Raw genomic sequence first — 23491 nt, 5'->3', positions numbered from 1 at the left:
GGGCCTGTCACAGGTGAGCTTGGTTCTCTGGTGGCCTGCATGGGTCATCCCAACCCCTGTCTCCCCACAGGGTGCCTCTGCCAACTGGTGGAATCATCGCCACTTCCAGCACCACGCCAAGCCTAACATCTTCCACAAGGATCCCGATGTGAACATGCTGCATGTGTTTGTCCTGGGCGAATGGCAGCCCATTGAGGTACAACTAAGGGGATGGTGTTGACATAGGAAGTGTTTGGCCTGGGTGAATGGCAGCCCACTGGGGTATGACTAAGGGGATGGTGTTGACCTAGGAAGTGTTTGGCCTGGGTGAATGGCAGCCCACTGGGGTATGACTAAGGGGATGGTGTTGACCTAGGAAGTGTTTGGCCTGAGCAGGGAGCCGGGAAGGAAGCCTAGAGGGCCAACATTCAGCCAGCCAGGTCTGCATCTCCTGCTACACAGACACCTCTCCTAGGTACCCTGAATTGTTCCGGCTGGAATGTATGTGGAATGGCCTCACCTGTAAATACGGGACTCAGCTCCTCATTAGAATGGTAGATGCCTCCCGCCCGCCCTTAGGCCAGGAAGAGCATTTTCTGTCTTGTTTCTTCCCAGGGTAGAGGGAAATCTTGTTCCAGTTCAGCAGGAAGGCAGGATTTCAGGGGCTCAAGCTTGGTTGCCAACCGACTGGCTCATGTTGAGAAAACCTTATTCAGAGAATCATCATCCTGTACACTGGGAGGAGCCTCAACATGGCTTGGTCCAATCTGCTTCACCAGTGGATGTGAAATTGAAGGTTGGCGAGAGGATGGAACACATTCACGGTCAAGTAATTTATTTGTTTTTTTTCTGAGATGGAGTCTTGCTCTGTTGCCCAGAGCGGGAGTGCAATGGCGCAATCTTGGCTCACTGCAACCTCCACCTCCTGGGTTCAAGCAGTTCTCCTAAGTAGCCTCCCAAGTAGCTGGGATTACAGACATGCACCACCATGCTGACTAATTTTTATATTTTTAGTAGAGATAGGGTTTCACTATGGCCAGGCTGGTTTCGAACTCCTGACCTCATGATCCGCCTGCCTCAGCTTCCCAAAGTGCTGGTATTACAGGCATGAGCTACCGCACCCAACCGAGAGTCATGTAATTTAGTGGCCAGTCTAGGGTGAGGCCCCAGACCTTATGATTGCTAGGCCATTGCCTTCCATTTACTACATCATCTTATTTTCATATTAATTCATTGTATTACCACAAATATAGAACACACTTGGTATAAACTTTTAAGCAGTATAGAAATATCCAGAATTAAGACATGAGTCTCAGCCTGGGCAACACAGCAAGACCCCGTCTCTAAAAAATCCAGGCATGGTAGCATGTGCCTAGTCTCAGTTATTGGGGAGGCTGAGGTGGGAGGATCCCTTGAGCTGAGCCCAGGAGGTTGAGGCTACAGTGAGCTATGATCACACCACTGCACTCCAGCCTGGGTAACAGAGCAAAGCCCTGTCTCAAAAAAAAAAAAAAAAAGTGAGTCTCTCAAACCTCCTCTTTGCCCCAAATTTTATGCCCTTGAGGGTAACCACTGTTAACAAGATGCTATATAGTCTTCTAGATATTTTTATATATGTATAAACATGCATATATCTGTTTCTTTACAAACAAAAATTTTAGGCCAGCTGTAGTGGCTCACACCTGTAATCCCAGTGCTTTGGGAGGCTGAAGTGGGAGGATTGCTTGAGCCTAGGAGTTCAAGACCAGCCTGGGCCACAAAGTGAGACCCCATCTCTGCAAAAAATACAAAAGATTAGCCAGGTGTAGTGTTGTGCGTCTGTGGTCCCACGTGCAGGGGAGGCTGAGGTGGGGGAATCACTTGAGCCTGGGAGCTCACGGCTGCAATGAGCTATGATTGTACCACGGCACTCTAGCGGGGACAGAAGAGCAAGATTCTGTCTCAAAAACAAAAAAAGAAAAAAGAAAAAGTTCTACCTTGTGTCCTGCAACTTGCCACCTCTGTGAATGTGGACGCCCTTCCCCACCAGTTCATGTAGCCAGGTCTCATCTCCCTCTAGCCATATAGTATTCTGTTGTATTTCTGAACCATAACAGGACCTATATTATTTTATAAGGCAGAAAAATTGAGTGTTAGTCATTCATAATTTCTTTCTTTTTCTTTCTTTCTTTTTTTCTTTTATTTATTTATTTATTTATTTTGAGACAGAGTCTCACTGTCTTGCCCAGGCTTGAGTGTAGTGGCGCGATCTTGGCTCACTGCAACCTCCGCCTCCCAGGTTCAAGTGATTCTCCTGCCTCAGCCTCCTGAGTAGCTGGGATTACAGGTGCACACCACCACGCCTGGCTAATTTTCTCATTTTTAGTAGAGACGGGGTTTCACCATGCTGGCCAGGCTGGTCTTGAACTCCTGACCTCGTGATCCACCTGCCTCAGACTCCCAAAGTGCTGGGATTACGGGTGTGAGCCATCGTGCTCGGCCCATAATTTCTTTTGAAGTAAAGCCCCAACAATGCATCCCACAAAAAATGTTCTTATTTAATACATTCTTTTTTTTAATGTACAGCCTCTATCTCAGGGCCTAATTTACAAGAAAAAAAATAAATATATTCGCTGCTTTTTGGAAATACATTAATAATGAAAATGAAAGTTTAGAAGATCCTTGTGGCTTTTATGCAGATCTCAAAGCCATGCATAGAGTAGGGTTCCATCAGCATTTGCCAAGTGAGGCCAATTTTCTCTCACTAAGGAGTGGCGCCCTGAGTGAAGTAGTATTCCCGACAGCGTTGGCGCCTAAGGCTTGGAACGAGGTGAAGAGACAGCCTGGTTCCCCAGTTCTGGTTTGTATGCCCTCTTCTTATTTCATGTCCACCCGTGAGGCGATCTGAGCAGTAACATGGATTTTTCTGTAACGTGGCCAATTCGCAGGAAATTAGCCACAGTTCTGTACTTTGGAAGCCTCTCTAAGCTGCCAGGGATTCTATTTTCTGCCAAAGTACAGGCTATTGTTATTCTTCTAGGAAACCGTTTGCCAGCTTTAATTAGAGGTGTCTAGATAACGGAACTGGTGAACTTGAGGTCTTCTGATAAGTGGGGACAAAGGCTTCGCCGTATCGGGGAGGCTTTGTGGTGTAGGGTTGTTGGCTGTCCTGACAGATGTTCTCTGTGTCTCTAACAAAGGAAGTCTAGTCCCGCCAGCTGCACTGGCAAGAAGGCATCTTTCTTGTGTGTGGCGGCCAGAGAAGCCTCTCCTTTCCCAACATCTTCTCACCCCTGACACTTCTGGAATGCTGGCTCTGGGGCAGGAGATGGGGGTGGGAGGCTGTGAGGATCTGGTTGGCCAATTACCAGTGGCATTTGGAAGTCCCCAGCCAGTGCCGCAGTGTTCTGGAAATCCCCTCTCTCACTCATAGGGAAAGGACTGGTGCTTCCCGGGTTCCTGGTTTTTGGCCTGTGCTGGGTCTCAGAGGACCCGGCTGCCCTGGAGGGAACTCTGGTCTCTTGACCGAAGTGACGGTGGGTCTGATGGGACTTGTCACATGCCAGTCCCACACACCACAGCAGGGCCAGGTGGGGCGGCCAGGCCTCAGGGTCTCAAGCCGCTATCCCAGTCTCCAGAGCAAGGACGCCGGCCAGAGCTCCTGTCTCTGGGGACAGATGAGCAAAGCAGCCCAGCCAGGCGGCTCCAGCACGTGGAACTGTGAATAGCATGTGCTCGGCAGTAGAGCCCTTTCCCTCGTTTTCTACCTTTTGGTCTTATTGATGCTGTCCAGGAGGACTCTTTTTGTCATATGCAGCAAAGTATATTCACTTCCCCCAGAGATTCATTTCTTGTGTGCTTAGAAAGTTCTTCATACATACGATTTTCAGTTCTTTAAGGTTTCATGTTTCAATCTTTAACTTCTGCCAAACGGGATATGGGTAGGATGATGTTCAGCCTTCACTCTTCTCCAGAGTCGGCCAGTTTTCCCGGCACCCCCATGAGGTGGCATTGCTTCTCCATTTGAGGCAGTGAGTGCTCCTGAGCCCGGGCTTGGCCTGGGCTGGGCTGTCTGTCCTCTCCCAGGCCACCGTCTGGATGACTTGGGAGCCACACTCACTCATTCATCCTTGGCACTTAACTCATTGGAAGTTCATAGTGGGGTGCCTTTCCCCTTCTCTTTCTCTCTCTCTCTCTTTTTTTTCTTTTCTTTTCTTTTCTTTTTTTTTTTTTTTTTTTTGAGACAAGGTCTTGCTCTGTCACCTCAGCTAGAGCGTAGTAGTGCAATCTTGGTTCACTGCAGCCTCAACCTCCTGGGCTCAAGCCATCCTTCCGCCTCAGCCTCCCGAGTAGCTGGGACTACAGGTGCGTGCCACCATGCCTGGATAATTCTTGTATGTTTAGTAGAGATGGGGTTTCACCATGTTGGCCAGGCTGGTCTTGAACTCCTGACCTCCAGTGATCTGCCTGCCTCAGCCTCCCAAAGTGCTGGGATTACCAGCATGAGCCACTGTGCCTGGCCAAGGTCTATATTTCTTTATATGTCTCATGGATGTTTCTTTTAAAACACAATCCTTATCCGTTTTATATTTTGTCCTCATGATTGGGGGTTCTCTGGTACTCAGGAAAGCAGTGGATATTGCGGTAGTTATCTTCATTTTCTTTTTTTTTCTAAATTTTAATTTGCATGGCCTTCCCATGAATGGGATAGTTATCTTTTGTCCCACCAGTGTCCACTTATATCTCTTCACAATTCTAGTTGTGTTTCAGTTGATTCTTTTGAGTTTCCTGGGTAGATGATCATATCCTTGAAAATAATGAAAACGTAGTCTCTTGGCCGGGCGCGGTGGCTCATGTCTGTAATCCCAGCACTTTGGGAGGCCGAGACAGGCAGATCACGAGATCAGGAGATCAAGACCATCCTGGTAACACGGTGAAACCCCATCTCTACTAAAAATACAAAAACTTAGCTGGGCGTGGTGGCACAGACCTGTAGTCCCAGCTACTCTGGAGGCTGAGGCAAGAGAATCACTTGAACCTGGGAGGCAGAGGTTGCAGTGAGCTGAGATCGCACTGCTGCACTCCAGCCTGGGCGACAGAGCGAGACTCCGTCTCAAAACAACAATGACAACAACAACAACAACAACAAAAACAACATAAAAACAAACCAAAAAAACACATAGTCACGCTAGATTACCTGCCTGCTTGCCTGCCTGCCTCTTTCTTTCTTTCTTTCTCTCTTTCTTTCTTTCTTTCCTTCCTTCCTTCTCTTTCTTTCTTTTCTTTTTTCTTTTTCTTTCTCCTTCCTTCCTTCCTTCCTTTCTCTTTCTTTCTTTTTCTTTTCTTTCTCCTTCTTCCTTCCTTTCTTTCTTTCTCTTTCTTTCTTTCTCTTTCTTTCTTTCTTTTTCTTTTTTTTTTTTTTTGAGACTGAGTCTGGCTCTGTCGCCCAGGCTGGAGTGCAGTGGCCAGATCTCAGCTCACTGCAAGCTCCGCCTCCCGGGTTTACGCCATTCTCCTGCCTCAGCCTCCCGAGGAGCTGGGACCACAGGCGCCCGCCACTTTGCCCGGCTAGTTTTTTGTATTTTTTAGTAGAGATGGGGTTTCACCGTGTTAGCCAGGATAGTCTCGATCTCCTGACCTAGTGATCCGCCCGTCTCGGCCTCCCAAAGTGCTGGGATTACAGGCTTGAGCCACCACGCCCGGCCTCTTTTTCTTTTTCTTTTTCTTTCTCCTTCCTTCCCTCCTTCCCTCCCTCCCTCCTTCCTTCCTTCTAATCTGGATGTTAGTGTAGTCTCTTTCTTTCTTTTTCTTTTTCTTTCTCCTTCCTTCCTTCCTTCCTTCCCTCCTTCCCTCCCTCCCTCCCTCCCTCCCTCCCTCCCTCCTTCCTTCCTTCTAATCTGGATGTTAGTGTAGTCTCTTTCTTTTAATAGCTCCATTCTGTTGTCTGCTTTGGGTTTTATTGCATTGACGGGAAATTTCAGAGCTGAGTTTAATAGTGGTGATATGGGCAGCAGTCTTGTTTTCTTCTTCTTTTGCCATATCCTCGTTTTCTGAGGGGGTTGGTGAGGCCATTATCCCGGTAGCAGTGTAAATGGGCCTCAGAAGCCATGCCATGCCTGAGATCCTCCCCCTCCTCCTCCCATCCGGGAAACCACCTCTGCTGCCCTGCCTGTCTGAAGCTAACCTCCTGGGCTTCCTGCTTCAGGCGGACCTTCATGAACAGGCCTAAGCCACCCATCCCACCTTGGGAGACACAGGCCGCCCTCTCAGGGACCTTGGACTGGGACCTTGCCATTCTGCTCCTGCTGGGGAGGTCGTGCTGCCCGTTTCTCTCTGTGTGTGAGTGTGCAGGTTCCCAGAGTCAAGAGACTGGGCTTTGCGACAGCTCCCCTCCCCCAACCCTCCACGGACAAGGAGGGCCCTTGTCATTCCTCAGACATTTTGTTCCAAAGCTGAAAGGTCCTCTCCACATGGCCCGGCATCCTCCAGGCCCTCATCCAAGCCTGGCCTTGTGGTGCGCAGAGAGACCCAGGACAGGAGAGTCAGCCCCACTGCCAGGGTTGGCTGCACTCCCTCCCTCGCCCCTGGCCTGAGTCCCCGCCTATCAGCCGCAGCCTGGGAAGGCGCCGTCCCTGGTCAGGGGGAGGTCCATGTGTGCCACCCACACCCTTGGCCGCAGCCCAGCCAAGTGAAAGTCGTGTGTCTTCCTTGCCTCTTGGGCTTTCTCTGTGTGTGTGACGAGGACTCCTCGGGAAGAGGAGATGTGTGGGGTTCTCCACTCCCCACACTTGGGGCTCTGAGCCCCCAGTCGGGAAGAAGCCTGACTCTTGTTGAGTGAGTCTGTGGGCTGGACAGCGCGATGGGCAGTGTGCGTGCCCAACGTCACTTAGTCCTTGCTTAACCCGTGAGGCAGGAGCTGTCATCGACCCCTTTCATGGATGGAACAACTAAGGCCTAGAGACATGAAGTGACTTGTTCAAGGTAACAGCTAGGAAAAGGCAACACCACTGTCCAAACCCAAACCGTCTGGCTGCACACCACAGCTTCGGAGTCCCGGGGACCCTTGCGAAATACATTTGTTGGGTACCCCCAGCTTTCTGATCAATTAAACAGCCAGGCACTCACCCCTCCCCCCCCCAGCTTGGTGCATTCTAAAATACCTCTCCCTCCTTTCCCTGCTCCCATGACTTAAATGGCAAAGCTCTGGCAAAGAACCGAGCGTGGGAAAGATGAGAGCAGAGAGTTAGCCACAGGGCAGGGCTTGGTATCCCAAGCCCACAGTTGTACTTTCTGGTTTGGGAGGGGAGTACTGGCCATCCCCCAGCAGACCCGCTGCAGCTGAGGCCATCGAGATGGGGACAGATGTGTAGTGGTATGTCACCATACACACGCACATACACGCGCATGACTATGATAAGCATTTCGCTCACTGTCCCACAGAGGCCCACTCTGAGGCCTGCTGCTGCCTGGCAAGCAGGGCCCCCTGGCTCCCGAGGGTCATTCTGGGGCATTAAAGAGGTGCACACTAGAGCCAGCAGTGCTTACCAGCGGAGGCAGCCCCTGTAACCTCTGTTGTCCACCCAAAGGCCACCATCACCCATGAGAACAGGGTGCCTACTGTGCACATGCAGCTCCAAACAGACTCCCCAGGTGCCTCCCAGGCCCCCACAGCAGCGTGGCCAGCCCTCAGTCCCTCCATAGGATGCCCTGGCCCCTGCTGACCTGCCTGGGTTGCCCTCTGTGCTCACTTCCGAGTACAGCCGGCCCAGCCCAAGAGGGACGGGACGCTGTGTGGGACAGAGATGCGGTGGGGAGGAGCTCTTGGCCAGAGCTGGAGACACTGCACGCTAAGGCTGGGGCTGTGAGCCTGCTCCCTCTCCTCGGGGAGAAGCTTAGAGCAGGACCCAGAGGCCTGTTCTGTGAGCCACTGCAGGCCTCCGAGACTGGCCACCTCGAGGGCATGGTCTGCAGTGCTGGCTTCTCCAGCGCCTCCATCGACCGGAGACTCATGAAAGGCTCCTGTGAGGCCTCCTGGCTCGGACCTCCCCATGGCCGGCCTCAGCCCTGGCCTTAATGATAGTCTTCCTACAAGTGGCCGTCCTTTCTGGGAATGGGTGAGATCCTTGCCAAGGCCCAGGAGGCCACACAGAACAAAGGGACTGTTTCTGGGGGTTCTTCGGCTGGGCGTGCTGTGTCCACGGCCATTGGTGCCAAGATGCAAGTGTTGGGGACAGAGTGGACCTGGTTCCCACCCACAGCCTCCTCCCTCAGGAGTCTGTGCTCTCCCTGTGATTTGGACAATCACTTCCCTCTGTGTTCTCACCTGGATGACAGGGGCGCTGGCCTAGGCGCCATCCAAGGTTCCTTCCCTCTGTAACTCACTTGGACCTCCTGACTGCAATAAGTAGGACTGGACACTGTTGGAGGAGGCAACTGTGGCCTTTGGATCCAGGCGTATAGGGAGCACTTAGCACCTGTGCCCATGTTCTCATTGGCTCCTCTTACCGACCACTGATTCGAATGCCAGACAAGGCTCAGCAAGGCTAAGCGACTCACGCAGTCTCAGCACTGGTGAGAGGCAGAGTCGGCTCGAGCGCATCTTCTGGCTCCAAGCCCAGCCTCCCCACACTGCAAGCAAGAGGAGCAGGTGCCACTCAGTGAGCAGTATCTTTTGGTCTCAGTCCTGAAAGAGCAGGGTGGGCTGGTCCCTAGGGGCTGGACCATGGAATTAAGGGCTCCAGGTCCCCTGGAACCGTGGTTCCTATGCCTGGCTCACACTGAGTGGCCTGAGCAGCTTTGGACAGTGACGATACCCGGGACCCAGCCCAGCCCTCCTCCATCAGAGCCTCTGGGCATCAGGCTGCCCAAAGTGCAGGCTATGATGGGGAAGAAACAGGTGCCTTCATGGGGACCTCAGGTAGCCAGATGTGGCCTAGGAGTGTGTGCCATGGCCTCCTCTGTTCTGTCCTCAAGGTTAGGCTCCAGCTGGGGAGGAGTGATTCACTCTTGTAAATTACACGGAGGCTCCAAGGAGGAAGATGCTCCCAGCCTGATGACTGGCAGCAATTCTGGGGCCCTTACCTAGGTTCTCCCTGCCACAGTGGGCTCCAGGAGCTCTCCATGGTGACCTAGCAGCTCCCCTGGGTGCTTATGCCCCGCCGAGAGTTGCTCTGTTGCCTATTCATTCAACAAACATTTATTTAGTGCCTGTCACATGGGCTCAGAGTCAGTTTTTTGGGTTCTGATCCCAGCCAGGGCCACTTCCCATGGCCTTGGGACATGGCTTAATGCTGAGCCTCAGCCTCAGAAGCGCCGGCCTTGCGGAGGATTGATGCCATTGGGCCAGCACTCAGCTAGGGCTGAGGAAGCGTTGGTCACTGCTGGCTGCAGAATGGGGAGCCCAGAGGGCTGGAGGGGCCCCAGGCTTGGTGGGCCCAGGGTGCAGATTGACAGGAAAGGGACAGTGGTATGCCCTGAGTAGAGAGAAGGGATGGTGGCTGCAGGGCGGGTCGAGGAGCATGGGAGGCTGGGAGCTGAGGCTGCTGGGCGCTCATGATCTCTCCTCTCTCCTCAGTACGGCAAGAAGAAGCTGAAATACCTACCCTACAATCACCAGCACGAATACTTCTTCCTGAGTGAGTGCTCAGCACCCTGAAACCACTCCTGGTCCCTCCCCTCCCCCCAGAGTGGCGTCTCTCTCCCTCCTACCTGACATCTTTTCCAGGTCCAGAAAGTGACACTAAACTTGTTAGAAGCAGGGGCCACAGCAGCCATCCCCTGCAGACCCCCTCAGCCCATGTTACAGGCCAGGTGGGGACACAGGCTCAGAGAGTACCAGGGGTGACGCACATCCTCGAGGGCTCCCAGCCTTCTCTGCAGGCCCCGGGGTCCCTGGCTGCTTCTGCTCACGTCTGCAGGGCTGGCCCCTGTGATCAGTGCTGGGCCCGGGTCCCCCCGACCTTCCGGCACAGGCGGGGTGAATGGATGCCTCTAAGTGCCTGTCTCTCTCTTGCAGTTGGGCCGCCGCTGCTCATCCCCATGTATTTCCAGTACCAGATCATCATGACCATGATCGTGCACAAGAACTGGGTGGTGAGTCAGGGACACAGCTGGCTTGGCATGGGGAGGAGGGTGACTGGGACAGGTGGACCTGGGGACCCTACGCTGCCTCCTCGTGTGCCTCAGTGGAGCCTGCAGGGCCCTATGCATCTCCTCCCTGGGGTAGCTGCCTCTCAGGAAAGGATTCCCCCTAGGGCCACCAGGACCCAGTCCTAAAGATCTCTACTCTCCCTCAGACACAGGGAGTCCACTGGGGCAGCCCCTGCTTTTGTAGAGCCCCCCAGAAAGTTCTCAAAGGCAGCATGATGAGAGGCAAGTGTAGCCATCTTCCTTCCCCACTCCCTGCGGGCCCTGAGGCCCATGAACGGGGTCGCCCCACAGCCTGGTCAGAAATCGGAGCAGCTGGGCGTTGGCCGAGAGGAGAGGTGTGTTTGTTTGCCAAGACTGTATGACAAAGCACCACGAACTGAGCGGCATAAGCAGCAGCGATGTGTTTTCTCCCAGTTCCGGAGACGGGAAGTCCAAAACCGAGGTGTTAGCAGGGTGGATTCCTTAGGGCTCTGGAAGGCTCTCTTCTGGGCTTCTCCTTGGCTGGTTGATGGTTTTCGCCCTCCCTCTTGGTACATCGTCTCTCTGCATATCTGTATCTGTATCTGTGTCCAAATTTCCCTCTTTAAAAAATTATTTTGTTTATTTATTTATTTCTTGAGACAGAGTCTTGCTGTGTCACACAGGCTGGAGTGCAGTAGCATGATCTCGGCTCACTGCAACCTCCACCTCCTGGGTTCAAGCAATTCTTGTGCCTCAGCCTCCCAAGTACCCGAGATTACAGGCATCGGCCACCACGCCCGGCTAATTTTTGTATTTTTAGTAGAGATGGGTTTTTTCCATGTTGGCCAGGCTGGTCTCGAACTCTTGGCCTCAAGTGATCTGCCCGCCTCAGCCTCACAAAGTGCTGGGATTACAGGCATGAGCCACCATGCCCGGCCTATTTTTTTATTTTCCTTTTTTCTTCACCAAAAGTGGATACTTGAAAATTTTCCTTTTTTAAACTAGGGACGTTGCTCATATTGCTTTAGGGCCCATTGTAATTACGTCATCTTTTTTCTTCTTCTTTTTTTTTTTTTTGAGACAGAGTTTCGCTCTGTCGCCCAGGCTGGAGTGTAGTGGCACGACCTCGGCTCTCTGCAACCTCTGCCTCCTGGGTTCAAGCAATTCTCCTGCCTCAGCCTCCCGAGTAGCTGGGAATACAGGCACCCGCCACCACGCCTGGCTAATTTTTGTATTTTTAGTAGAGATGGGGTTTTACCATGTTGGCCAGGCTGGTCTCGAACTCCTGATTCGTGATCCACCCGCCTCATCCTCCCAAAGTGCTGGGATTACAGGCATGAGCCACTGCACCCAGCCGATAAGTTGTTTATTTGACAATTATCAAAGACTATATTGTCACTTTCTGAAATGCTTGCCTGAAATCCAGTCTTTCTAAGCAGTCTATTTGCCCCTCATGCTCCAACCAATAGCTATGGGAAAGTTTTTCCTCTCTTAACCAAATGTGGGCTTGTTTATTGATTACTGTTTTTTGTTTGTTTGGTTGGTTTTGAGATGGAGTTTTGCTCTTGTTGCCCAGGCTGGAGTACAATGGCGCAATCTCGGCTCACTGAAACCTCTGCCTTCCAGGTTCAAGCGATTCTCCTGCCTCAGCCTCCTGAGTAGCTGGGATTGCAGGCATGTGCCACCATGCCTGGCTAATTTTGTATTTTCAGTAGAGATAGGGTTTCACCATGTTGGTCAGGCTGGTCTCAAACTCCCGACCTGAGGTGATCCACCCACCTCAGCCTCCCAAAGTGCTGGGATTACAGGCATGAGCCACTGTGCCCGGCCTATTGATTACTGTTTTATCGCTTGCTAACTGAAGTTGTCCTTTTCACCTTGACTGTGAATTTAAGAGCAGCCAAGTCAAATTTTATCTCCAAGTCTTGGACCCATATATCCAATCTAACTCCATCTAGAGGTGTCGCAGCCATTTCAAATCCAACATATTCAATATAAGTCCTCTCCTCTTCTCCCACAACCTAATCCTTTTCTGATGGTCTCCATGTTAATGAATGGCTCCATCATCTACCCAGTGGCTCAAGTTAGAGACTAGCATCATTATGTTTTTTCCTTCCTCATACATGTTACACCATCTCCTTGCCTCTAGCATCCAATCCTGTTCTAACTCATAAATGGCCTATTGCTGGGCACAGTCGCTCATGCCTGTAATCCCAGCACTTTCAGAGGCCGAGGCGTGCAGATCATGAGGTCAGGAGTTCGAGACCAGCCTGGCCAGCATGGTGAAACCCCGTCTCTACTAAAAATACAAAAAATTAGCTGGGCATGGTGGTGGCTGAGGCAGGAGAATTGCTTGAACCTGGCAGGCAGAGGTTGCAGTGAGCAACCTCTTTTTTTGTTTTTGACTGTGCTTGTTCCCTAAGGAACAAAGCATTAAACAGGAAAAGAAATCACCCTGTGTTCCTAAAAGGAGATGGCAGAGTGGGGACAATGTGATGAGCCATGGGGCTTTCAGAGCCAGGAGCGCACCTATGACCTGGGGCACTGTTTCTCAGGGGAGCTGTTCTGCCCTTTGACAGTATCTGGAGACACTTCTGATTGTCACAACTTCAGGAGAGGAGGGTGCTACTGGCATCTGGTGGGCATCCAGCCAGGATGGTGCTAAGCACCCTGCCATGCCCTGGAGAACCGCCCATGGCAACAAGCAGCCTGTCCCAGGTGCCAACAGTGTGGAGGTTGGGGGACCCTGGCTTAGAGGAAAGAGGTGATAAACCCTTAGATCTTTGAAGGAGGCTTCCTAGGGAGGTTTACATGTTCTGGCAAGCTTCCTGGTTCCCGGAGCCACGTCCTGGATCCTGAGATGCTCCCAGGCTTCACCCTCCTGGAATTTTGCTGTATCTGACACCACTGGCCACTCCCGCTTGCAGTTCTTCCTGTTGGCTTCCAGGTAGCCACCTCTGCTGGCTTCTTCCCAGCCCCCTCGCTCCACCTCTCTAGCTGCTTCTGATCTGCACTCCCTGCCCCTGAAACCAACGGTCTCTGAGTATGTGTTGCCCTCTACACTCAAAAAGAGTCCAGGCCAGGCATGGTGGCTCATGCCTGTGATCTCAGCACTTTGGGAGGCCGAAGTGGGAGGGATCACTTGAAGCCAGGAGTTTGAGACCAGCCTGAGGAACATGGAGAAACCCTGTCTCTACAAAAAGCTGGGCATGGTGATGCGTGCCTGCAGTCTAGCTACTTGGGAGGCTGGGGTAGGAGGATGAGTTGAGCCGAGGAGTTTGAGGCTGCAGTGAGCTGTGATCACACACTGCTGCACTCAAGCCTGGGCAACAGAGCGAGACCCTGTCTCTTAAAAATAAAAATTGGGCTGGGGCAATGGTTCACACCTCTAATCCTAGCACTTTGGGAGGCCAAGGCTGGAAGATCACTTGAGCACAGGTGTTTGAGACCAGCCTGGACAAATAAGTGACACCCCCCCAACCCATCTCTATAAAAACTTTAAAAAAATTAGCCAGGTGAGGCCGGACACGGTGGCTCATGCCTGTAATCCCAGCACTTTGGGAGGCCAAGGCAGGTGGATCACGAGGTCAGGAGATCGAGACCATCTTGGCTAACATGGTGACACCCCATCTCTACTAAAAATACAAAAAGTTAGCCAGGGGTGGTGGTGGGCACCTGTAGTCCCAGGTACTCGGGAGGCTGAGGCAGGAGAATGGTGTGAACCCGGGAGGTGGAGCCTGCAGTGAGTCGAGATCACACCACTGCACTCTAGCCTGGGCGACTGAGCAAGACTCCATCTCAAAAAAAAAAAAAAAAATTAGCCAGGTGTGGTGGTCCCAGCTACTTGGGAGGCTGAGATGGAAGTATGGCTTGAGCCTGGGACAGTCATGATCACACCACTGCACTCCAGCCTGGGCAATAGAGCAAGACCCCGTCTCCAAAAAACAAAAAATCCATAACCATGTCCTCATTTTGTTTCCATATATGTGTAGATACACTGCACACTACTGCACCACACACAAAATAGAAGGAATGTGATGGAAAGTGGGAGCAGAACTGGCTACATCTGCCTCGCTCGTCCCCTTGAAGGCCACCTCATTAGAACGTGAGGTCCTGTCCTCAGCCAATGTTGGCCCTGAAGCCATCTCCAGCCCCTCCTGAGCGCTCCCCTCCTCCTTTCCTGTTCAGCTGCTGGCACCCGACCCCTTATCACCTAGGACCAGCCTAGATTCCCCACAGCCAAGCAGGCGCAAATGCAGCCACCGTTGCCGCTGACAGTTCTGGAATCTGTCACCTCCTTGTCAGCGCTGTGGGTTCTGGTTTAGGCCTTTGTCATTTCATGTCTGAGCCGCTGGAATAACCTCCTAGTCTCCCCCTCTCCAGGGGAGTGGGGATCTATTTTAAGACTCAAATGTGACCTTGTACTTCAGCCGTTCGACGTGAGACAGGGCAGTCCCTTGGCCTCACCTTCCACCTCGGACACCTGTGCCGAGCCCGTGGCACGTGTCCCCATACCTAAACTCACGGCAGGATGAGCGCCATGGCAGTGGGAACAGGCCGTGCAGAGGCCCCGGGGAGGGAGTGAGCTGGGTCAGGGGGCTGAGTAAAGACAGGTTCTTGACCCCACGAGGCTCCGTGAGTGACTCTGGGTGGGATGGAGGCTTTAGCAGGGGAGAGATGGGACCTACTTGGAGCGAAGGCCACTCTGGTTGCCGTGGCCATGAGGACAAGCAGGGGACCGTGGGAGGCTGCTGCTGTGGTCCAGTTGAGACAAGACTTGGGTGGCAGAGAGGCAGTGGACAGGGCAGAGCCGTGAAGTCACCCTCCCAGTACATGAGAGGAGATGTCCAAGCCCAGTCCCTGGTACCACTCCAGCCAGGGGCAGCAAGGAGAGCAGAGTGGAGGAGCACAGGACGACAGTGGGGCATGGGGAGGCCAGCCTCTGCTGCGAGAGCCCTGAGGTAGGGACGATGGTGCCTCTGACCTTCCCTGCCCCTCCAAGCCCTCTGCCTGCTGGAAGGAGAGGCCAGGAGGAGACCCAGGTGCAAGGCGCAGGGACAGGACTGGGGGACGGTTGGGGACCTGGCCCAGGGTTGGGGGCACACCTTCAGAATCACCCCTGACCCATGAGAGGGCTGCTGACCCCCACCCCTACCCCACGACTGCCCTCAGCAGGAGAGTCCGTTTCTCTCCCAAAGAACAGGGCACAGTCACTTCCTGATGCTAAAACACTCAGCATTTCCCTAGAAACAAAGGCAGCCATGCAAACCCGGAGCAAACAGGTTGCGTGTAATTGCCCATCGTGCTTCAGTGGGCTGCGGTCCAGCTTCTAGAGGCCTGAGTGTGAGGTGTGTGCACATCTGGGGCAGGCACATGGTGCCCGGGCAGAGGAGAGGGCAGGCTGCACCTAACTTCATCTTTCCCCGCAGGACCTGGCCTGGGCCATCAGCTACTACATCCGGTTCTTCGTCACCTACATCCCTTTCTACGGCATCCTGGGAGCGCTCCTTTTCCTCAACTTCATCAGGTGCCTGGGCTTTGCTGGTTCATCCCTGGGCCCTCCACTGGCACCGATGAGGGCTTTGGCATGAGAAGAGGCTTGGACGGCTCCACTTTGCCCAGGGACCTCCCATCCTGGCCCCTTGGCAGGGGCTGTCCTGGGCTGTTGGGAGAGTGCATCTGTTCCCACCATGACCGGGCCCCCCGAGGCCCCTGCGCTGAGCTGTGTTCTCTTGCAGGTTCCTGGAGAGCCACTGGTTCGTGTGGGTCACACAGATGAATCACATCGTCATGGAGATTGACCAGGAGGCCTACCGCGACTGGTTCAGTAGCCAGGTAGGGAAGGCAGGGCCAGTCACCAGAGCTGTGCAGAGCCTGGTCCCGGTGTCCATGTCCTGGCCCCAGATGCTCTGCATCTGTTGATCCAGGGCTGTGCTGGGCCTCCCGGGGCTGCCTGTGTCCTTCTGCTGGGAGCTTCAGGGCTAAGCAAGAAAGGGTGGCAGGAGTCCCCCGGAGGGACAGGTGGGGCATCTGGATGGGCTGAGGCCATCAGGCAGGACGGTATGATGTGGAGGGGTGACCTGGAGACCCTGGGTAAGGCTGGGCCCCCTGGGAATGAGGCCGGGCCCTTAGGCCTTCCTTTGTTCCCTGACACGCATCTCCTCCACTGACAGCTGACAGCCACCTGCAACGTGGAGCAGTCCTTCTTCAACGACTGGTTCAGTGGACACCTTAACTTCCAGATTGAGCACCAGTGAGCGCGGGGCTGCGGGGAGGCGGGGAGACCCACAGCGGGAGGGAAGTGGCCGCTACCCCGTCTGGGCAGAGCGCAGAATGTGGGGGCCACCTCTTTGTCTCTGTGACAAGGTCTCTGCCCAATCTAGAGCGAGGCTCCCAGCCAGCCCCGCTGAGGTCAGGAGAGGGGCTCCCCTGTGCCATCTCCGGGAGGGGCGTCCTATGCCCCTTGTCCTGTGCCACTTGGTCATAGTGATAACACCTCCTTCTACGTGGGCCTGGGATTTTGTAGTTATGGAGCCTGCACATGCACCTTATGACCCTGTGAGGCTAGCAAGGCAGGGCTTGCCTGGAACATTGGCCGAGGGACTGCCCTGCTGCCCCTTGTCCTTGCCTCACCTCTTGTCACTCATTTTTTTTTTTATTAAAAAATAAAAAATTTAGAGACAGGGTCTCACCCTGTTTCCTGGGCTGGAGTGCAGTGGTGCTTTCTTAGCTCACTGCAGCCTGGAATGCCTGAGTTAAAGCCATCCTCCCACCTCAGCCTCCTGAGTAGCTGGGACTACAGGTGCATGCCACCATGTCCAGCTGGTTTTTTATTTTTTTACTTTTATTTATTTATTTTGAGACAGAGTCTCGCTCTGTTGCCCAGACCGGAGTGCAGTGGCGCCATCTCGGCTCACTGCATGTTCCACCTACCGGGTTCAAGCAATTCTCATGCCTCAGCCTCCCACATAGCTGGGATTATAGGTATGTGCCACCACGCCCAGCTAATTTTTGTATTTTTAATGGAGATGGGGTTTCACCATGTTGGCCAGATTGGTCTCAAACTCCTGGCCTCAAGTGATCCACCCGCCTCGGCCTCCCAAAGTGCTGGGATTACAGGTGTGAGCCACTGTGCCCGGCCTAATTTTTTATTTTTATTTTTTGTAGAGGAAGGGTCTTGCCATGTTGCCCAGGCTGATCTCAAACTTCTGACCTCAAGTGATCTGCCCGCCTCGGCCTCCCAAAATGCTGGGATTACAGGCATGAGCCACCGTGCCCCACCTCACTGCCTCTTTTTCTAGCATCCTCCAGCTATTTCATTTCTTTTTTGAAAAACATGACACTTTGTCTCTGGCTACCCAGTATCTTCCCAGCTCCGTAAAGCACAAATGCCCTCCTGCTCATGGAGGGCTGCACCCTCTCCTCCACACACATGGCACCCCACTGGGCACACACGAGGAGCCACACTTTGAACCTGGTCCTGGCTGTGGACAGGGTTTCCGAGGGCCCCAGCCAGCCTCTGCGCGGGTGGTGGGAGGAGGCGGGAGCAGCCTGGCCCTCTGGAGTCCTCACGTTCTGCCCATCCCACATGCTCCTCAGCCTCTTCCCCACCATGCCCCGGCACAACTTACACAAGATCGCCCCGCTGGTGAAGTCTCTATGTGCCAAGCATGGCATTGAATACCAGGAGAAGCCGCTACTGAGGGCCCTGCTGGACATCATCAGGTGAGGGGTGGAGGTCCACAGGGGCTGGGCCCTGGGATCACCCTGTGGACCTCCACCTTAATGATGGCCTCCTCAGCCCCTGCACTCCCTGGGGCTGGACCTGTCCTGGTCCCTGACCCTCGTCCATCCCCAACTTCGCAGGTCCCTGAGGAAGTCTGGGAAGCTGTGGCTGGATGCCTACCTTCACAAATGAAGCCACAGCCCCGGACACCGTGGGGAAGGGGCGCAGGTGGGGTGATGGCCAGAGGAATGGTGGGCTTCTGTTCTGAGGGGTGTCTGAGAGGCTGGTGTACGCACCACTCACGTACTCCGTGTTGGATCTTTCTCCCTTTCTCCTCTCCTTTTTCCCTTCACGTCTCCCGCATAGCACCCTGCCCTCATGGGGCCTGCCCTCCTTCAGCCGTCAGCCATGACCCTCCCAGGGCCTCCCAGCCCCTTCTTCCAAGGAGCAGAGATTGGTGGCCACGGCGGGTGGCTCTGTCCTACCTCCACTCTCTGCCCCTAAAGGTGGGAGGAGACCAGCGGTCCCTGGGTCTGGCCTGTGAGCCTCCCCTTGCAGCCTGGTCACTAGGCCTCACCCCTGCTTCAGTTCTTCAGATGCTCTTGGGGTTTCTGGGGGCAGGTCCTAGTCGGGCAGGGCCCATGACCCTCTGGGTCTGGCTTCACTCTCCCTGACGGCCGCCATTGGTCCACCCTTCGTAGAGAGGCCTGCTTTGTTACAAAGCTCGGGTCTCCCTCTCGCAGCCGGGATCAGTACCCCGGGCCTCTCTTAAGATGGCCAGGGCCCCGGGCCTGCGGGCACAGCCAGCCCAAACCTCAGGCCCTGGAAGAGTCCTCCACCCCATCACTAGAGTGCTCTGACCCTGGGCTTTCACGGGCCCCATTCCACCACCTCCCCAACTTGAGCCTGTGACCTTGGGACCAAAGGGGAGTCCCTTGTCTCTTGTGGCTCAGCAGAGGCAGTGGCCAGGTTCAGGGAGGCGCCAGCTGGCCTGGAGGCTCAGCCCCACCCGCAGCTTGTCCTCAGGTTGTCCTGAGGTCCAAGATTCTGGAGCAATCCGACCCTTCTCCAAATGCTCCGTTACCAGCTGGGCAGTGCCAGCCAATCCCTGGCCATTTGGACCCAGGGGATGTGGGCCCTGCAGGCTGCAGGAGGGCACTGGAGCTGGGAGGTCTCGTTGCAGCCCTCCCCATCTTGGGGCTGCTGTGTGGACGGCGCTGCCTCAGGCACTCTGCTGTCTGTACCTGCCCTCACTGTGTTTAACCTTTTGCTCCAGGATGCGTTCTGATAGGAGTGGGCAGCAGGGCTGGGCCTTGTGACAATCTGCCTTTCACCACATGGCCTTGGCTCTGTGGCCCTGACTGTGAGGGAGGGCCAGGGAGGCAGAGCAGGAGGGAGTGTCAGCAGGAGGCTGCCCTGAGGGGCTGGGGAGGGGGTTACCTCATGAGGACCAGGGTGGAGCTGAGAAGAGGAGGAGGTAGGGGCTGGAAGTGTTGGTAGCTGAGCGGAGGGGCAAGTGAGAGGGGAGGGAGGGAAGTCCTGGGGGGATCCTGAGCTGCTGTTGCAGAGTCTAACCCACTAATCAGTTCTTAGATTCAGGGGAGGGGTGGGCACCAACAACTCAGAATGGGGGCCTTTGGGGAGGGCGCCTAGTTCTCCCAGCTCTAACCAGCCAGGAGGGACCTGCATCTAAGCGTCTGGGTTGCCATGGCAATGGCATGCCCCCAGCTACTGTGTGCCCCCGACCCCCGCAGAGGCAGAATGAACCCACAGGGAGCTGATTGTAATGTTTATCATGTTGCTTCCCCACCCCTAAATTTTTTGAAATAAAATAAGTAATTTTATTCTCACTTCCTGTGTTTCCTGCACGCAAATGCCAGGCCATGGTATTGGGTGATAGAGGAGGCCCTCCTAGCTGGGCCTGGGCACCAGGAGGGGTCCCCACACTTGTATTTCTCTGTATCCCCTCCCTCCCTGGTGGCCATCCCACCTGCCTCTCCCTGCTGCCTCTGAGGTTCATTCTGGGGCCCAGAACTTGGTAGAAATGACCCAAAACCATTGGCCTGTCCTCCTCCTCTCAGCAGCCGACCCCAACCCAATTCTAGAACCGGGCTGGGAGCCACCTCTCAGCAACTAACCCTACCCGAGGAGGGTGGCATGGAGGGGTTCGCAGAGACCCTTCCTAACATCCTCACTCCCCAGACGTCTCCCCAAGTGCAGTCTGCCCTCCCAGCCCTGGGCCAGCCGGCTTCCACAGAGTGCCAGGCCAAACACAATTCCTGGCCTCCTTGGAAGGCGCTGAAGAAGGCTGGGCGCGGTGGCTCATGCCTGTAATCCCAGCACTTTGGGAGGCCGAGGCGGGCAGATCACGAGGTCAAGAGATCGAGACCATCCTGGCCAACACGGTGAAACGCCATCTCTACTAAAAATACGAAAATTAGCTGGGCGTGGTGGTGCGTGACTGTAGTCCCAGCTACTTGGGAGGCTGAGACAGGAGAATCGCTTGAACCCAGGAGGCAGAGGTTGCAGTAAGCTGAGATGGTGCCACTGCACTCCAGCCTAGCGACAAAGCGAGACTCCATCTCAAAAATAAATAAATAAATAAAATTAAAAAGGGGCTGAAGAAGGCTCTGGAGGCTGCTGATTCTGTCTTGTGGCTCCCGTGCCTCTATATGCAGTGGCTCATTCAGAACCCACAGGCTGTGGGGAGGCTGATATCATCCTAGCCCAGGGTCACCACCAGTTCATGGGCACAGAGATTGGGTCCTAGGTCTGTCTGACCCCAGAGCTTGGGAAGAGTCCAAAGTAACATGCCAGGGGTACTTGTACAGTCGGTCTCCCACAGACCCCCCATGCTGCTCCGTTGTCGTCTCTGGGATGGCTCTCCTGGCAGGGCTGAGCCTGGGAAGGTGTGCTAAGGAAGGGCCAAGAGGCACTGGCTAGTCAACACCTCGGGGCCTCCCCTTGGCTTTGTAGCTACTCCCAGCAGGGCTGGGGAGGGCTCCTGAGTAGACCTCAGCCCCCGCCTGCTTCCCCAACCCCTGCTTTGCCTGGCCGAAACCCAGCCGGGTAGGGACAGCCAGCAGACTGGGTTGCGGTATGTATGGCTCCCCAGTGGCCATAGGGTGTCCTGAGTAGGGCCTGGCATTACAGTGGTTCTGGGGAGTCCTTTGCCCTCCCTGGCCCTGTGGGCCACAGTCCACAGGGGCAAGCTAGAGGGGCCCCAAGGATGCCATTTTCTCAATACCCACCTACCCTAGGCCTTTCACTCTGGTGGACCCACTGACGGTGGCCTTCAAGGTTGCAAGACCCTGGCAAGCACACCTCCCACCCTCTGCCATGTGCCTGTGACCCGCCTCCAGGATGGCGACCAGCCCAGGCCTCCCAACCCTGCCAGTCGGAAATCTATGGGTCCTTCACCCATAACAACCAGGGGGCTTGGAGTTGGGGATACTGAAGGCCAGATGGACGCTGGGGCTATGAGGACACCAGGTAAAACTTGACCCAGTCTCACCGGGCACTTGGAGCTTCTCTGTGACTTCCCCAGCCCCACCTTGCCCTTGAATACTTCCCTGGGTCAAGAAGCTGAGAACATTCATATCTTCTCTCTGCTTAACCGCCCCCTCCTGTCCCTGTACTCAGCTGACCCCCTTGCTAACACACCCAGAACTGTGAGTTTCTAATCCCTGTCCCCTGCCAAAGTCATGGTGCCCCAATATTCAAGGCCCTGGGTGATCAAACCCCAACACCTCCATCACAGGCGAAGAGGCTGAGCCCAGAGAGAGGACAGCACTGGTCTGAGGCCACACAGCAGCAGGATCCTGCTCCTAACCCGCAGGCCCCTGGCCACCTCTCCTGCACAGAAAGGGCTGTTCCCAGACCCTGCCCCCATCATATCAGATGTCAGACAGCTCCCAGGAGGCCCAGCGGCTGGCTGGAGGGGTGGGGGCAGTGGAGGGCAGTTAGTCTCTGTGGAGGAGATAAGAGCGGGGTAGCTACACAGATAAAAGGGTATCAGCTTTGTGGGTGGTGGGGGCATCTGCAGCACCCCAAGCCTAGGCTGTGTGTGTGTGGGCACGGGGGGTGGTGCTGTGGCACCACAGGCGGATCCTTGGGGTGTCTGGCTGGACACTCTGAAGCCCTCTGTGCCTACTGGGAGGGGAGAGGAAGCGTTTACCCACCTGGGGCTGGGCTTGGGCTGCCATCAGGAGCGGCTGGTCATTGCTTGTGTGACACAGTGCCTTGGGCCCTTTGGGACTCCTCAGCTGGCCTGGCTGCACCCTCCCCTGAGGTGTGCCCCTCTGGACAAGAAGCTGCCTCTCAAAGAGTCCCTGTTCCAACATCTGAGAGGGAAATGGGGTGCCGTGGGGGCTGCCTGCCCCAGGCTGAAACGCCACTGCCCTTGGGACTGGTTTTCCTTTTCTGAACCAGACTGGCTTCATGTGGCCAGTGCACATCCAGAACAAGCAGCCACCCACCGTGCTGAGATTTCAGGATCACGTCCCCATCGTCCTCCACCATCACACTTTGCTTTGGATTTTAAGGGCATTCAGGTCTTTCTTCTCCATTGTCCCATTCAAGAGCAAGTGTCCAAGAGAAAGAGTGACAGCAGCCAAGAGCTTGGAATAGGCCAAGCTCCCAGTACTCGTGGTGGCTCACTGCCTAAGGACATAGTGCTGTGGGGGGAGGAACCTTGAGAAGCCCACGGCCTGTCCTGTCACAAAGGAGTTTGTTGACCCCCTGCCCGCCGCCAGCTACTCCCAACATGCCAGGCAGGGGCTGGCTCTTGGGCATCATCATTTCCAACATCTGCCTGGGCTGGGAGACCCGAAGAAATGTTAATGATCAAAGGAACAAACCAACGCTGCAGTTACAGCTTCCCTCGGGAGCTGTTTTTCCTCTGGGCCCACGCCTCTTGTACAGACAATAAAAAAGGAACACGGTCTCAGAGGCTCAGAGGTTCCACCAAAGCCTCTTTCCTTTTACAAACCTGGCCCCAGTGCACTAAGCCTTTGTTCTGAGTCTAAGAGACCTACAGATGGAGAAGGGGGACTTCAACTCAGGACTGAGGGTGACCTTTTCCCAGGGGATCTAGCATGGGGGCCAGTGGGGCAAAAGCAAAGATTCCCCTGCCAGTGATGGATCCCAGGCAGTCCAGAGAAACCTAGGCGTGGCTGCTGAGGGCGGGGCCTCCCAGGGGTTCGCGAAGCAAGTTACCAGGGGCAGCAGGGAGCACGGCCAGCCCCACACTGGCGCAGATGCTCCGGGCGCCCGTGGGTGGCGCTGCAGGCTCGGCTGTTGTGGGTCCTCCGTGTTAGCATCTCCCTGGAGAGTGCCTCGGAGCCAGCGCACAGCGATCTCTACCAGGGTGTGGACGGAGGGAATGCCATTCGGAGCCTGCCCTGGCTCAGGGCACCCGCGTGGCACCAGGAGCCAACGGGATTTAAACAGGCAGTGACAGGAAGGGGGAGTCCCCGCAGAGGGAACAGCCTGTGCAGAGACCCTGAATGCAAGGCGCGCCCTGGGTATGAGAAGTGTGTGTGTCTGAGGCAGGAAGTACCTTTCAAGGAGCATCGTCTTACCCTCGGTTGAAAACTGAGGCTCAGGGAAGGCAAAGAACTTGTCCCAGGTGACAGAGCAAATGGTCACCTTGGGGAATTGGGTTGTGTGCACGAAATTTGTGAATAAACTTCTGAG

At 54.8% G+C, this 23491-nt stretch overlaps 1 protein-coding gene across 4 annotated transcripts in view; it reads left to right on the top strand.

The window, feature by feature from the left end:
* The window catches only part of LOC105469424 (fatty acid desaturase 2), a 108034-nt gene extending 85830 nt beyond the window's left edge, over nucleotides 1–22204 (top strand). For 2 of the 4 annotated variants that reach the window (XM_071074484.1, XM_011720414.3), the window contains exons 5-12: nucleotides 71–196; nucleotides 9533–9593; nucleotides 9974–10050; nucleotides 15498–15595; nucleotides 15807–15903; nucleotides 16242–16321; nucleotides 17668–17793; nucleotides 17935–19638. In XM_071074484.1, coding sequence (XP_070930585.1) covers nucleotides 71–196; nucleotides 9533–9593; nucleotides 9974–10050; nucleotides 15498–15595; nucleotides 15807–15903; nucleotides 16242–16321; nucleotides 17668–17793; nucleotides 17935–17986 — 717 coding nt within the window. In that variant the 3' untranslated portion in view covers nucleotides 17987–19638. Of the gene's footprint in view, nucleotides 1–70; nucleotides 197–9532; nucleotides 9594–9973; nucleotides 10051–15497; nucleotides 15596–15806; nucleotides 15904–16241; nucleotides 16322–17667; nucleotides 17794–17934; nucleotides 19639–21054 lie in introns of those variants that run through there. The other 2 variants (XM_071074483.1, XM_071074485.1) reach the window with 2 other exon arrangements.
* The last annotated feature ends 1287 nt before the right edge of the window (nucleotides 22205–23491 follow it).

The sequence above is a fragment of the Macaca nemestrina genome, chromosome 12 (genome assembly GCF_043159975.1).
Source record: "Macaca nemestrina isolate mMacNem1 chromosome 12, mMacNem.hap1, whole genome shotgun sequence".
NCBI classification, from domain to species: Eukaryota; Metazoa; Chordata; class Mammalia; order Primates; family Cercopithecidae; genus Macaca; species Macaca nemestrina.
This window is presented reverse-complemented; position numbering and strand designations above follow the sequence as displayed.